General features: G+C 48.4%; 1 protein-coding gene across 1 annotated transcript in view; it reads right to left on the reverse strand.

Annotated features, from left to right (window-relative positions):
* Nucleotides 1-1,908: 1,908 nt before the first annotated feature.
* Nucleotides 1,909-16,236, reverse strand: part of LOC100060539 (complement C3) — a 31,935-nt gene continuing 17,607 nt past the window's right edge. The window contains exons 26-41 of the mRNA XM_001915554.6: nucleotides 16,025-16,184; nucleotides 14,900-14,998; nucleotides 13,001-13,157; nucleotides 10,954-11,117; nucleotides 9,839-9,997; nucleotides 9,631-9,690; nucleotides 9,443-9,533; nucleotides 9,273-9,324; nucleotides 6,772-6,859; nucleotides 6,564-6,653; nucleotides 4,797-4,902; nucleotides 4,482-4,571; nucleotides 4,195-4,278; nucleotides 2,405-2,488; nucleotides 2,176-2,311; nucleotides 1,909-2,093 (exon numbers count right to left, since the gene is read on the reverse strand). Coding sequence (XP_001915589.1) covers nucleotides 1,952-2,093; nucleotides 2,176-2,311; nucleotides 2,405-2,488; nucleotides 4,195-4,278; nucleotides 4,482-4,571; nucleotides 4,797-4,902; nucleotides 6,564-6,653; nucleotides 6,772-6,859; nucleotides 9,273-9,324; nucleotides 9,443-9,533; nucleotides 9,631-9,690; nucleotides 9,839-9,997; nucleotides 10,954-11,117; nucleotides 13,001-13,157; nucleotides 14,900-14,998; nucleotides 16,025-16,184 — 1,762 coding nt within the window. The 3' untranslated portion in view covers nucleotides 1,909-1,951. The remainder of the gene's footprint in view (nucleotides 2,094-2,175; nucleotides 2,312-2,404; nucleotides 2,489-4,194; nucleotides 4,279-4,481; nucleotides 4,572-4,796; nucleotides 4,903-6,563; nucleotides 6,654-6,771; nucleotides 6,860-9,272; nucleotides 9,325-9,442; nucleotides 9,534-9,630; nucleotides 9,691-9,838; nucleotides 9,998-10,953; nucleotides 11,118-13,000; nucleotides 13,158-14,899; nucleotides 14,999-16,024; nucleotides 16,185-16,236) is intronic.

Genomic DNA, 16,236 nt, shown 5'->3' on the forward strand with positions numbered 1-16,236 from the left:
CTCCCCCACATTATCAAGGGTAACTGGCTTTTAAAGTCAAATGAACATAAGTGTGAATCTCCTCTAAAAAAATACCTTCAGAGCAACATTGAGGCTGGTGCTTGACTGAACAACTAGTCATATCCTAACCAAGTTGATACATGAAATGAACCATCACTCAATCTAAATGACCCTAACTTGTGGCCCCATCACAGGCTGCCTTTCTTACATCACCCTGTTCTCCACTCTTTTTGGACATCCTCACTGTCTGAAATCAACTCCATGCTGTCTGTAGAATGTAAGTTTCATGAGATCCTGTCGGTGCTGTTCACAGCCTAGAACCACAGGCCCTCAAACAAAACACCATGACGTGTGTTAAAGAAATGAAGAAAATGAATCCCAGGGCAGGAGAAAGGGGGAATAAGCAAGAAAAGAAATGAGAAGATGGATGTAGAGGAGGGCAAGGGGCCTGGAAGATGTCACCTGAGACACCTGGTGAGAGATGAGGCTTGTTGAGTCCCCCCTAGACAGGGGTCTCTGGCAATCCTGGCAGTTGAGGGCTGGAGGGAGTGGAGGTAGGCTGCGACTCTATTTCCCCCATATTCCTGGATTTGGGAGGTGGGGGTTTCCAGGACCTGGGGGTCCTAGGAGAAGGGGGCTGTAGAGGAGTGACTTGTAGGCTCAGGGCGTTTGCACGAGATGACCCGATCCAGAGCTGGGAGCCTGGATCCCACCCTGAACAGTCCTCAAGGGACTAGAGGTGTAGGTAGAAGATGCGCTTTGGGCCCCAGTCCCCCTTGGCAGCCAGTGGCCCCCCCTCGCCTGTGGCTGCCACCGCTCCCCACGCAGCTCTGGTGATGCTGTGACCGCAACAGCCCCCACACTCCCTCTTTGACTGCTGACTCATGCCTTCCCCTTGCTAGCTCACTCATAGCTCCAGCCAGAAATATCGCCCTGCCTGCCTCTTACCGCCCCCTCCTGAGCACAGATGCCCCACACGATCCTACAGAAGCATTGAGTCTGTTCGGGCTCATCTAGGAGGTAGTGAACGGGAGAGTGGGGCAAGCCTACAGGAGGGCAACTGGAATGCAGGTAAGATAGGAAATGGAGTGAGAGCTGCAGATAAGGGGAAAATGGGATGGAGGTGAGAACAGGTGAGGAGGCAGGTAAGGATGCAGGTGAGGAAGAGGGTGAGAAGGCAGAGGATGACTGTAGGGTTATGAGGCTGGTGAAGACACAGGTAAAGGTGCAGGGGAAGGTGCCCATGAGAAGGCAGGTAAATATGCAGGTGAGAGTGTAGGTAAGGATGCTGGTAAGAGGACAAGAAGAGATCCAGAGAAGGATGTAGGCAAAGATGCAGGTGAGGACCCAGAGGAGGATGCAGAGAAAATACAGATGAGGATACAGATGGACAGACAGGTAAGAATAGGTAAGAATGGGAAAGATACAGGTAAGTTTACAGATAAAGATGTAGGTGGGGAGCCAGGTGAGGATGCAGAAAAAATGCAGATAGGTGACAGGTGAGGGTGCAGGTGAGAGAGTAAAGATTCAGATGAGAATATTGGTAAGAATTCAGATGATGAGGCCGTAAGGAGGCTGGTAAGCAAATAGTGAGAACTCAGTTGAAGGGGCAGTGAGCTGCTAGTGAGGATGCAGGTGAGAATACAAATGAGAATTCAGGTAAGGATGGAGCTGAGGTGCAGTTGAGACGCAGGAGAAGCAGCAGGTGCACTTCAGGCTAGATGCAGGTGCCGCAGGCCCATGCTCTTTGGGTGAGGAAGCCAGTGAACTTGCAGGTGAATGACAGGAGAGACTGAAGTGCAAGCAAGTGAGGTTCAGGTGGGATGGCGCTGAGCTGTAGGTGAGGCAGCTTGGGATCACAGCTGCCTCTTTCCCTCTCTCAAAGACCTCCAGACTTTGGGAGACACGTGAAATATAACTGAAGCTTTATTGGGGGGACCAAGATGGGGGCTCAATTGGGGCAGCCAAAGACGACCATGTTCTCGGAGAAGCTGCCAAGGTCCCGGCACTGTTTCTCATACTGCTCGTCTTGGCATTCATCAGCCTCAGGCCACAGCTCCACCCAGGTGTCCTTCCCAATGATGTAGCTGATGCTGGGGAAGGATGACAGGTCAGGAGGGGCCAGAGGAAGGGCAGGAGGGGGTGACCATGTGCATGCACAGGGCCAGCACTCACTTGGGTTTCTCTCCCCACAGGTCGGAGGAGACGCCCCATATGAGGTACTTTTTGTCCTTCTCCAGCTTCAGGGCTTCTCTGCACTTGATGTGGCTGATGAACCTGCGCTCCTGTCCAACCTGCACCTCATCGGAGCCTGGAGGGGACGGAGAGGGAAGCTGAGCTGGTGGGATGGAGGGAAATGGGGGAGGGGGAGGCAGGAAGACAGAAGACAGAGCACAGGGCTGACCTGATTTGATGATCTGCTCGATGACCATTACGTAATCATCAAAGTCATCTGACAGCTCCTTCCGGAGAAGTCTGGTCTTGTACACTGTGGGGGAAGGAGGACAGTGTGGGTCTGGGGCAGGGGTGACCATGGGGCATCCTCACCTGCATGCACACCTAGGTGCATGGCTCCCCCCAGGCAGATCCATGCAGGATCACAGCTAGTCATGCTACAGTCCCCCAGTAACACACCCAGCCACATACAGTCATACAACCACCATCTCACACAGTCATACACAGCCATGCACACAATTACAGCTGCCCACAACTAGTCATGTACACAAGGACAGCTACTCACATCCTCTGTCACTCACGAGCACCATCTCACACACAGCCACACACATCACATGCAATCACAGTCACTCACAACCAGCATCTCACACAAAGTCACACTCACAGCCATGCACATAATTACAGCCACCAACAACTACAGTCATATGCCTAAGAGCTACTCATATCCAGTCATCAACAGCTGGTGTCATACAACCATGGCTATGCACAGCTACAGTCGCAGTCACACACACAACCACACACTCAGTTACAGCCACCCACAACTACAGTCATAGACACAAAAGCTACTCCTATCCACTATCACCCACAATCACCATTTCACATAACCATGACTATGCTCAAATACAGTGTCACACACGACCATGCATACAAGTACAGCCACCCACAACTATAGTCATCTGCATTACTATAGCTACTCCCATCCACAATTTCACACAGTGGCTATGTACAGCAACAACCTCACAGCCACACACATAGCCATGAACACAATTACAGCTATCCATAACTACAGTCATAAACGCAACAACTGTCCACTGTCACCCACAATCACTGTCTCATATAACCATGGCTGTGCACAAGTACAGTGTCACAAACAACCATGCACATCACTACAGCCACTCACAAGTACGCTCATATACATAACAGCTACTCATATCCACTGTCGCCCACAACAACTGTCTCATACAACCATAGTAATACACACCTACAGTCCTAGAGTCAAACACACACAATCATGGCTAAACACAACTATAACCTCAAAGTCCCATAACAACCACACACGCAATGACAGCTGCCCATAGTGACAGTCATATACACAATCACAGCTAATCACAACCACTGTAAGTCACAACCACCGTCTCATATAACCATGGCTATATGCAACTACAGTCTTATAGCCACACACACAACCATGCACACAAGTATAGCTGCCCACAACTATAGTCATATGCATTCCTACAGCTACTCCTATCAACAATCCCACACAAATGTGGCTATGTACAGCTACAACCTCATAGTCACACACATAGCCATGAATACAATTATAGCCATCCATAACTACAGTCATATACGCAACAGCTACTCACACCCACTGTCACCTGCAACCACCATCTCACACAATCGTGGCTGCCCACAACCACAGCCTTACAGTCGCACACACAACCAGGCACACAACCACATCCACTCACAACCACTTTCTCTCACACACTTGTACATACCTAGTCCACTCATAATGACAGTTCGCCATGCCATCACGGCCCCTCACAACACAACATACATACACACCAGTTACAACCACCACAGCCTGAAACACAGTCACATGCAGCTGTGGACACTCACAGCCAGTCACACACAAGACCACACCCGCCATCACACAGTCTCACACACAACCACACTGGTGAGCCATGCACACCATTGCTCACACACCATCACACATGCACGTGTCCCATGCCCTGCACTCACCATAGTCCACTCCTGGCTCACAGGCCTTGTCCAGCCGGTCATCCAGGGTGACCTCGTCATCCGCCTGGTGCATGAAGCAGCTCTCTGCGGAGTGGGTGAGTAGGGGACATGGTCTTAGTCCCACTTCTTGTCCAGAGAGAGCCTACCTCCCATGGGTGTGGGCAGCCCCAGGGCCATCCTTCTGAGTGTCCACTGGGTGTGGGCTTTCAGGGCCCCGTGGGTCACCCCCATGGGGATGGGGGATCCAGTGGGCATGGCCTGCCCCTTCCTGGCTCCTGTGCACCCACCCTCAGCACAGCGGCACATGTCCTTTTGGCAGAGCTTGCTCAGCATTCCATCCTCCTTCTCTGGGTGGTAGAACCGGGTGCAAGTCTCATCTGTGGGCAGAGGTGGTGGGGAGGGGTCAGCGAGCTAGGACCTCCACCCAGAGACCACACCTGGGGGGCACAGATTCCCATCTCCAGTCCCTCAAACCTGGAGATGCCAGGTCCCCAACCCTGGGACCCCCCAGACCCCCAAATCATATATCCCTGGGATCCCAAGACCCCCAACTCACCAATCTCTGGGACCCCCAGACCCCAGACCCTAGGTTGGCTGCTCACCCAGGTTGTAATAGGAGTACACCTTGACCATCCCAGGCTGGATAAGCCCCACATTAAAGTACTGGTGAACTTTGAAGGACAGACAGTCCTCCTGGGTGTGGGAGATCTGGGGGGAAGTAGGAGGTTGGTCAGTGGGGGCAACATGGAAGGGAGTCCAACATAGAGTACATGTGGGGGTTGGGGCAATGGTGGAGAAAGGGAGGGACCAAGGAGGGAAATGGGTGGGGAGGATGGGGGCAGGCAGGAATCTTCGCCAAAAGATGAAAAAGCGGTTTAACAAATCCATTTTCTTTTTCTCCAAGGCTCCTGGCTAGCTTAGTCTGCTCAATCTCCTTTTCAGTTTGTTGTGGCCATGCCATTGAGTTCTGGCCAAGGGACTGCTATCTATGCCCACAAAAACATCCCACAGCTAACAATACTGCATGGTATATTTGAAAATTGATGAGAGTTGATCTTAAAAGTTCTCAGCACACACACATGCACACACACACACAAGTTATAACTATATGAGATGATGGATGTGTTAACTACCCTTATTGTCATAATCATTTCCAAATAAATACATATATAAAATCATTATGTTGTACATCCTAAACTTATACAATGTTATATGTCAATTATGTCTCAATAAATCCAGAAGAAAATAAAGAGAAAGGAAGGAAGGAAGAAAGAAAGAGAAAGAAGGAAATAAAGAAAGAAACATATGCATATATGATAGACATGTATATTTGGAAGGAAATGAGGTCAATAGTGAATTTAGGTAAAGGGTATATGAAACTTCCTTATACTGTTCTGAAATTTCTCTGTAAGGTTGAAATTATATAAAAATTTAAAAAGAACAAAAATTAAAATACAAAAAACTTTTCAAAAACTGATCTCATGCACAATCCTCTTTTCTTCTGGAAAGAATGTATCCAGAACAGGACTCTGAGATGCTAGGGATCCTAGAGCCACAAGATGTAGAAAGAGAATGGATCTTTGAGTGACTGCTTAGAGCAGAAGTCTCCTTCCTCACTTCTCACACCAAATGGACTTGAGTGAGAAATACAAGTCTCTTGTGTTGAGATCCCCATACTCTTAGAGGTTTTATTATAGTAGCTAGTGTTACTTATGTTGACTAATATGGGGTGAGGGGCACGGGGGGTATTAGGAGTTGGCAGGGAGGATATGAAGATTGGAGAATGGGAAGAAATAAGCAGAAGAGAGGAGGAAGCCCAAGTCATGTTAGAGATGAAGAGCACATGAGAAAGCCAGATGGAGAGAAAGTAAAAGAAGAGAGAAATACTGGGGCTGGGTAGCAAGAAGAGTTCTTTGTCTTCACTGAGCGCTTTTTTCTTTTCTTTTCTTTTTTTTAAACCAAAGTGGCTCTTTTCAGTGGTTGTTTAAGCCTGTGATGAGAATAAGTTGGAGGAAGCAAGTGTGAAAATGAGGTTAGAACATCAGTGGTCAGAAGGTGAGATGCTTATAGAAGGTGGGTTGACCTGGGTTGACCATCTTGTTGACCTGGGTTGATCACCTTGTTGCCCTGAGTTGACTACCTTGTTGACTTAAATTGACTACCTCATTGGCCTAGGTTGACCACCTTGTTGACATGGGTTGACCACCTTGTTGACCTGCATTTGCCACCTTGTTTTATATGTCCCTTCCTCTACCACTCAGCAGCACTGATCCTGTCCTCTAACTTGGGCTCGTTTGACCCACAGATAAAGGCCAATGGAGAAAGAAAGGCCAGCCAGATAGGGGTCAAGATCCCAATGGAAGCCTTACCTTGTCCAGGTAGATGATGAGGGTGTTCTTGTTGGAGAAGGCCTTGTTCAATTCATACTTAGAGATATATCTGTCCACGCCACGGCTCAGCTGGGAAAGGACAGGGCTTGTGAAAATCCTTTGTGGGTCCCTCTCCATCCCTCCAGTCCCTTCAAGACCCCAGGCTCCTTTCCACTGATCCCAGCCCCCAAGTCCAAGACTTTCATACCAGGTCGAGGTCACCAGTGTCAGGAGCGAAGCCAGTCATCATGGATATATCCAGGATTGACATGGTAGCATCCACATTTCCCAGGTATCTGGATGGGGCAGGGAGAGAGGGCTTGAGTCCCAGGATGGGCTCAGCCCGGGGGTCAGTGCCTGGACAATGGGGTCTGATGGGGACTAAGGCTTCTGGTTCCCACATAGGATCATAGAGGGATGTTAGAATTTGGAAACACTCCCCCAAGGAGACTAAAGAAAAGGTAGCATAATGGTCTAGGGGACTAATTGCTCAGGCTCTGGAACCCAATTGTATTGGTTCAAATCCCAGCTCTGTGTAAACTTTGATGAGTTACTCGATTTCTCTATGCCTCAGATCTTCAAGAAAATGACGACAAGAATATGGTCAGGTCTCATTTGGCATAATTCCTTTATGTGGAAATTAATTAAAGAAACCTTAACTAAATTGGAGTCAGGAAGGCCTGGAGTGGGAGCTCTCACACCCTAGCACACCAAACAGGAAGACATGGACTCTTGCATCTTGGGCAGGAAGTAAAAGTCTTTACTAATGAAGGCAGATTGCTCTGCCCACCTGGTAACAGCACAGCCAATGACAAACACCGCAGCTCAGCCAATGAGAAATGCCACAGCTCAGCCAATGAGAAACACTGCAGCTCAGCCAATGAGAAATGCCGCAGCTCAGCCAATGAGAAATGCCACAGCTCAGCCAATGAGAAACACTGCAGCTCAGCCAATGAGAAATGCCACAATGCAGCCAATGAGGAATGCCGCAGCTCAGCCAGTGAGAAATGCTGCAGCTCAGCCAATGAAAAACTGTTGCTGCCCTGAACTGTTACTTTCTCTCAATGGACTTTCATTTAGAACAGCCCCTCCCTACTCCCCCTTTTTCTTTATAAAGGCAGCTCCCGTTTCTTGTTTGTTGAATTTGCGTATGGTTTGCCATAGCATGCACATCCCAAATAGCAATTCTTTTGGCTCTTCCTGAATAAACTTATTTGGAGATAAACTAACAGGCAATTTTGCTTTTTAAGCTGACAGTTACCACGGTCTAGTTCAAGAACAGCAGTCCCCCAGCAACACGGTTCAAATTTCAGTGGTACTGAAATTTGCATATTAATATTAATACACATGCATAGTATTAATATATACACATTAATATGCAGATATTAGTCACGAGTAATTGCCTAAAGTACCAATCTTATTGCTAGCTCTCAGTCCACCAATCAAGACATAAATAACAGATACACATCACAATCAATGACCAATCACAGCACTTCATTTCAAGGCTGTTGGTGATGGGTTGCTGAGCATCCATTATTCAGTTCGTGCATAGAAAGCAAAGTGTGTAGTTGTGTTGCTTGCTTATCTCCCAGTGATAAGCCTACATGACATTTTACCAAATTGAATAATTAAAGGGGGAATTGGCTAACAAAGATGGGAGCGCAGTAAAGAAATGAAGAGTGATAACGCTGGAAGTGAAATTTGAATAGAACATAACTGGAATTACAGAAGAAATGGCAGATGGGGAGAACGTTGGCATTGTGGCATTTCTCATTGGCTGAGCTGCAGTATTTCTCATTGGCTGAGCTGCGGCATTTCTCATTGGCTGAGCTGTGGCATTTCTCATTGGCTGAGCTGCAGTGTTTCTCATTGGCTGAGCTGCGGCATTTCTCATTGGCTGAGCTGTGGCATTTCTCATTGGCTGAGCTGCGGTGTTTGTCATTGGCTGTGCCTGTTACCAGGTGGGCAGAGCAATCTGCCTTCATTAGTAAGAGAGACCAGATATGAGCTTGGGGAACTTGGTGAAGATGAACTTATTGACACCCATGAGAAAAGTGGTTGTGACAAAAAGATGAAGATGTCCCAGGGGAAGTGATGCCAGCAAAAACCTTCACATTAAAGGAACTCTCAGAGATATACCGTGACATTGAGAGCTCAAAGCATAAAATGTTGGAAGTTGACTCAAACTTAGAAGGGAACCTGACAATTCACTACGGCATAGAAAAGATGCTTGCCCATATCATAGGTCACACAAAAAGAAAGAAAAGAGGCACTGTCCAAACTTCGGTGCTTTGGAAAGTGTTTAAAAGAGGAAGAAAAAAACCAACCTTAATCTAATGTTTTCAATTACAGTGTAGTCAACAAATACTCACTTTATTATGCTTCTTATTTCTCTATGCCTTTATAACTGGCAGTATGGGAGCTTTTGATGTGTGATAAAAAATTGTAAAGGTCCTAGAACCATTGTAATTTCCCTCACTGATTATTAAGATTGCTTTGCACGGTCTCAGCTAACGTGGTCATTTCTAGACTCACATGCCATGTAAAGTGAGGAGTGCCCATGCTATCTACCTCCTGGCAGGTAATTAAGACGGTAGTAGATGCACAATACACTCCCAGAAACTATTAGGTACCATGGATATTATTAGTAAGAGGTCTTGCTAGAGACAGAGGGATGGCCAAGATGAAGCCCAGTGACCCATCTCTTACCTGGTACAGAGGTTAAGGATCATGGTGCTCTTGGCATCCTGAGGCCTCTTGACTAGAAAGACAGAAGACAGAAGGATGAAGGGGGTCCCTGGGTCCTGATTTAGGAGGGGGGACAGGCATCAGAATGGGGGTGGAGGAAAGGTGACCGATAGGGTCTTTACTCCTCTTACCTGTTTTAGGGGCTGGTCGTATGCTAACCTTGAGGTCAAACTTCTTGCAGGTGACCTTGCCTTTGACCTTGGCTTGGTACACTGTCACCACCTGGCAAGATGAGACAGAAGACTAGGTATCAGCCCACCTGACTTGGGAAGGGGAGGGCCCCTGCAGGGCCATGCAGGTGTGGGTTCCCCTTCCTTACCGACAAGGTGCCTTGTCCTTTCCCTTTAGCTGTTAATGTGAATTTCTCGTTTTGCTTGGTCTGCAGGGAGTGGGGAGAGAGAAGAGAGGGTGATGGGTACCAAGCCTTCCCCTGGCTGCGATGGTCATCTGCCCTTCCTCCTACCTCCCGGCAAACCCTGGCTGGCATGGAGGGTGAGAGAGAGGAAGGTTTGGACAGGTGGCTGTACCTCTTCTGACCGCAGGAGGCTAGCGGATTCCCAGTAGATGCGGTGCGTGACCGCAGAACTGCGGCTGGGCAGGTTGATGGAAACATCCAGGTTCAGGTCCTTGTGGTCAGGGACATCCCTCTGGTATTGGGCCAAGGCTTGGAACACCATGAAGGTGGCCTAGAACCCATGAGAAAAAGAGGATGAGCTGGATTGTGACTGAGAAAGTGGTTAGAACCCTCTGGGGGAGTGAATAGGCTCAGATCAGAGCTGGGGCACTAAGACTATGGCCAAGAACCCATCAGGAAGGATGAGGATAAGGTTAGGGGATGTTGGATACTGAAGACATGTTATAGAACTCTCTAAGTGAAAGAGGCTCAGACCAGGGCTTGGTGACACTAAGAGTGTGGCCTTGAACCCACTAGAGAGCATGAAGGTAAGACGGGAAGTTCTTAGACAGTGAGGACATGTTCTAGAATTCCCCCAAGGGACAGAGGCCTATACCAGAGCTGGAGACACTGACAACCTGTCTAGAAAATGTAGGCATCAGACTGAAGCTAGCTACACTGAGAATGCATCTAGACCCATCAGGGGAGAGAGGCTAAGACAAGGCTTTGGAGGTACTGAGAAGGTGTCTGGAGCCCAGGCACTAAAAAAGAATAAAGTTGGAGCCTGGGGACACTGAGCATACGATCTGTAATCCAAAAGTGACACTGGGAATATGATTGAGAGCCCACCAGAAGGGAAGGAGGTCAAACTGAAGCCTGAGGTTGCTGAAGCTTGAGCTTACGGAAACCACGGTCTAGAACCCACCAGGGAGAGAGGAGAAGATGGGGTGCCTGGTGGCACTGGGAACATGGTCTAGAACCCACCAAGGGCAGCCTAGGCTCTGAGAACATGATCTAGACACCAGGAGAAAAAGGGAGGCTCAGAGCACAGTTTGGGACATCCAGAATGTTTTCTAGAATCCACAGATGGATGCACGACTCAAAGAAACTGATTTCTCAACTCCACTCCAATCACCCTGGCTTGTGGGTCAGAATTGCCTCTCTTGGTCTCAGCATCTTCCCTGGGAGGCCAGTGGGAGGCCAGGGGAAGTAGGGATGCAGGTGTCTGGAGGATGGGGGGCCACTTGCCTGGGTGGAGCCATAGCCACCTCCGTAGTATCTCTGTTCGTTGAGCCAGCGCACCACCGGAGGCACAGAGTCAAAGTCTCTGAGCAGCAGCAGGGCCAAGAGGGCGTAGGATGTGGCCTCTACATTGTAGAGCTTCTGGCCAGGCTCCTCCCAGCGGTTCCCATCTGCAGAGAAGACCCCCACACTCACGCTCACTGCTCAGTCCCTCAGTCCTGGAGACAGCTCAGAGAAAGCTCGGAGAAAGAGTCATGCTAGACTTCTTGGTGTGCAGGTGTCCTGGCTGACATTTGAGGCCCTCAGTCTGCCAGCTCCTGCCTCACTCTCTTCCCTCATCCATTTGAATGCCGAACTTCAGCCCCACTGATCTATGGGAGATTCCCTAAACTTTCCATGCTCCTTCTTACCTCTGGGCCTTTGCATATTCTGTTCTCTCTACTTGGAGCACCTTTTCTCCATTTTTGTCATTAGTCCCATCGAATCGATTCTGACTCCTAGTGACCCCATGCACAACAGAATGAATCTTGCCTGGTGTTTTTGCACCATCCTGTCATCTACTGGTGCTATATCAGATAATGCTCTACTGGTATTCTTGGGATTTTCACGGCCAATATTTTGGAATTGGGTGGCCAGATCCTTCTTCTTAGTCTGTCTTAGTCTGGAAGCTCTGCTGAAACCTGTCTGCCCTGGGTGACCTTGCTGGCACTTGAAATGCTGCGCACATAGCTTTCAGCATCACAGCAACATGCAGCTGCCACAGTGTACAACCAGCAGATGGGTGATGTGGTTCCCCAATCGGGAACAAGCGGAGGCTGTGGCAGTGAGAGTGACAAATTTTGACCACTAGACCACCAGGGCTGACTTTTCTCCATCTACTCCTGGTTAATTCTCACTCATCTTGCACAATTCAACTTTAATGGTACCCCAAGACTGAGTGAGGTCCTTCTTTCTGTCTCTCAAAGCATCCTTTGCTTCTCATCTTAGCATTGTGATGCTCTATAGAAATCTATTAACTCATTTCTTTCCTCAACTGGAGTGTGAGTACATGATGGCAGGTGCAGTGCTGTATTCACCATGATATCCCAAGTGCGTAAGAAAGTACCCATGGTAGAGACTGTCACCAAGAACCATTATCTCCTCTTTCTGGGCCCACAGTTGGACTACATCTCCCAGAAGCCTTTGCAGGTAGGTATGGCTGCATGACTGAGCTCTGGTCAATGAAATGTACATGGCAGTGATGGGGCCACTTCCATGCCTGGTCCACCTCCCTCGCACAATCCTTCTGACTCTTCCCCTTCTGCCTGGATGGAATGGATTCCAAGGCTCCGGGGTGGCAGAGCCATGAAAACATAAGAGGCCTGGATCCCTGCATCACTGTATGGAGGAGAGCTATCTACCAACTTGGAACACACACAGTACCGTTCCACAGCAAGGAACAAACTTCTGTTGTGTTAAATCTCTTCATTATACATTCAGATATGTTACAATAGTGAGTGTAAACCTGACACAATGTCATCACCGGACTAATGTTTAAGCACTCACTGTGTGCCAGGCACTGTGCTAAATTCCCTATGGCATTATCTTATCTAATCCTAATTACCCTTGAGATAATGAAAATATTATCGACAATACTAAAAGCAATAACAGCATCAGTAACAGAGCTTTTACTGTGCGCTAGATTTGCCCACCTGCATTACTTATTTAATCTTCACAACCACCCTATCAGGTAGATATCAGTTTAAGACGAGGTCCAGAGAGGTTAAGTGACTTGTGTAAGGTCACACAGTGAGAATGTGGCAGAGTGGAATATGAACTTGGGTCTGTCTGCCATCGGAGTCCATGTCCTTGCTCCTGCGTCAAAGCAAGTGCTCAACACACACTTGTTGAATGAATGATGCAGCACACCTTCTTGCATGACATACAGTAAGGACTTTTCACACCTTAGAGCCATCCATCTCAGCTCACCTTGGAGCCATGCATCCCATATCAAGATCGCCACCCTCAAACCCAAGCCATGCACCCCTCTTTATCCCACCAGGCTGCCCCTCACCAGTGGCTGCACTCAGGAATTTGTTGAGGAGGGGCTCCTCCAGCTTGCCCATCTGGGCCAGGGCGTAGCCAGCAATGGCCACAGTATATGGTCTCCGCAGGTTATTATAGTGGGCTTCAAGGAAGTCTCCTGCCTTCGTGATGCTGCCCGCCAGGCTCTACGAGAAAGAGGATAGAGTACTCTCATGAGGAAAGCATGGTTGCCACAGAGAGCTGGTAAGGATCACACAAGCACCACTCCCTGGACACCAGGACGGTTTCTGGCCTTAGGACCTGTCTTGTATCTGTCTGTTTTTGAGAGTTTTCCAGATGTTTTAAGAACTGTGTGCTGCCTTGTTGTTGAGTACCTACTAGGTGCCTAAGGCAGTCTGTATACTCCATGGTGTGCTGGTAGATGTTTAACAACCAGCTCTCCAGTGGTGGAGGGGGTGGTTATAGATTGCCAAATACCGTGGTATAAATACTCCCACGATGGCCCATTTCAAGCTATCAAATGTGACTTCCCTGAAGATGGAGTGGGGAAGAGATGCCCCAAATAGGTGCTCATGAGCTGATATGAGCAGGTTCAGCACACCACTGGGAACGCCTCTTACCCAATCACCATCATCATCATCATCGCCAGTACTTACACGTGCCAGTCATATATCCACTCACTTAACATCATAAAATCCTACAAGGTAAGTACTATTCTCATCATCATTGCTACTGTACAGATGAGAATACTGAGCTCCAGAGAGTTGAGGGGCAGAGGAAGACATCATTTGTAGTGTTTGCTGATTTCCATGGGGTAAGCACCACCATGGCTTATTTCAACCTACCAACGTGTCATCACTGAATGTAGAGTTGGGAAGAGGTGGGCGGTAGCAGAGTGTTATATAGGATTTCCATCATGCAGATACAATAGACATAAATAATTTCAAGCATAGATAATGATAAAAGCTAGTAAAATAATTAGGAAATGAATTTTAAGTGTTTATCATCTTTGTTTTTAAGGCTTAATGTTTACTGTTTAATTGATTTAACTGTAAGTTTATAGAATTTAATTTTTGAATAATGACTGTGTTGAATAACCAGCTCACAAAATTCCTGGAAATTTAACAATTAGCTTTCGGGCGAGCTTGTCCCAGCGGAACAAGTGCCCTCTTGATTTGAACTCCAGGAGTCTTGTTCCACAGCCTATGCTATACTCCGTTATAATGTTGCTATGTTGTAGGAGAAACTCGTCCTTTTGCCTGCCCAGCTGTCTCTCCCCCATCTACCCTTGACCTCTGTAGGAACTTCTTCTCCTCCTTTTTGTTCACATGGCAACTGTGGAAGCAGCCATACTGGACCACTGAGACCTACTTTCTGGCCTCAGCTGATTGGTTCAGGGGTGATCACCTGACCAAGGCTGAGCCAATCAGAATCCTTACCTGGGAATCTGAACGCTCTAGCCTTGGTCTGGCTATTTCCCCAAGGAAGGCAGCCATGTCCTGCCTGGCAGGCTGAGTGACAGGGAAAGCTGTATTATAGGGCAAAAGGGAATGAAGAACACAGGAGAGAACAAAGCATCCTGTCAGAGTCCCTGAGGCCACTTTCCTCTTTGCACTTGATAAATTCTCTGATCCTTAAAATAAACTCCCCATCTATTTTTGCATAACCTGTGTCACATGTGTGTTACATCTAGGACAACTCACAGAGTCCTAAAAACACCAAAGATTATTATAGCCATTTTACAGTCGCACACAAGGAGGCCTAGTGAGGTGGAGTGCTTGGGAATCAGGGTTTGAAGTCAGATTTGTCTCACCCCACAGCTGTAGGCAGTGCTGTCTCTTTTCTGCCATAATTTCTCTCAAATATGCAAGGTTGGGACCAGAAAAGTCAGAAGAGGGGAGGGAGGGGGACCACAGGGGACACTCACATTGACCTGTCCCTCGCAAATATCTTTAGCCTCTTGCAGCGCGATGAGAACAAAGGCTGTGAGGGCCACGTCTTTCTCCTCAGCACTCTGGAAGCCGCCCTAGGGTGGGGAGCAGGAAGAAAAATAGGGTCACTGGTGTATCCCCACATGCCAACCAACCCCCCTGTAGGATCAGCAGCTCAAAGCAGTCCTAGGTCTCTCCCCAGGGCTCCCCAGGAGGGTCAAACTCTTTAGTATTCATTCATTCAGTCATTCATTCATTCCTCAAATGTCACTGGGGCTGTGGATATGATGGTGGACACAATCAGACACCAGCCCCAGACCTCACAGAACTCCCTGTCTAGCAGGGGAGACAGACACGAACCAATCAGCTTATCAACAGATACATAATTACAGACTGCTGAGTGCTGTGCAGGAGAAGTCGATGAGGCAGTGAGAATGGACAGTGGGAATGTGACTCAGTCGGGGGACGTTAGAAAATGTGTCCCTGAGAGATGACAGATGGAGCCACGATCTGAAGAGTGAGCAGGAGGCAACTGTCAAAGAGAACAGGGGTTAGCAGGCCAGGCAGTGGGATCAGCATGTGCAAAGGCCCTGTGACTGGAGAGAGCAAGGCTCCTAGCAGTACAGATGGAGTGCAGAGAGAGGGGGCAAGGCTGTGAGGCTGGAAGCCTGGAAGGTCAGGCTAAGGCAAGGATTCTCCAACTTAAGCACACATTGCCTGTGAGGGCTTGTTGAAATTCTGATTCCTAGGCCCTGCCCCTTAAATTTTTGATTCACTGCATCTGGGGTCCAGCCTGAGAATGTGCATTTCTAATAAGTTTTCAGGTGATGTTGATGCTGCTGACCTGGGGACCACACTTGGAGTTTCACGGCCCTAAGGAGTTCTGCATCTGTGTTTATTTTAAAAGCAATGGGGAACCAGGGGACTTTCATTCTGCATTGGACCTTGCAGGTTTCTGGTTTCCGAAGGAGGAGTGACACTCTCTGCTCCTTTCTTTCCCTGTCCCGCCTCCTCCCCACTACAGTGAATTGGGTAGTGGTCGGATGGGGGAGTCTTTATCCTCCATCCTGTGAGGCTCAGGTGCCCCTCTTCTCCAGCCTGCCTGAATCCTTCCTTCTTACAGTCATTTGTTGGGTTATCACAGGCGCATCCTCCTGGAAGACTCCATCTGGCTTCTGCTTCTGGAGGATCAGCCATTTGACAGCCCCGCAGAGGACCTGGGAGTCGATGGCGATGAGGTTGGAGGCCAGAGCGAAGACCTTGACGACGTAGGCTGTCAGCCTGGGGGGGGGGGTACAGAGCATGAGCCAATCAGATCTGGGAACCAGAGACT

This window comes from Equus caballus, chromosome 7 (assembly GCF_041296265.1).
Source record: "Equus caballus isolate H_3958 breed thoroughbred chromosome 7, TB-T2T, whole genome shotgun sequence".
Classification (NCBI taxonomy): domain Eukaryota; kingdom Metazoa; phylum Chordata; class Mammalia; order Perissodactyla; family Equidae; genus Equus; species Equus caballus.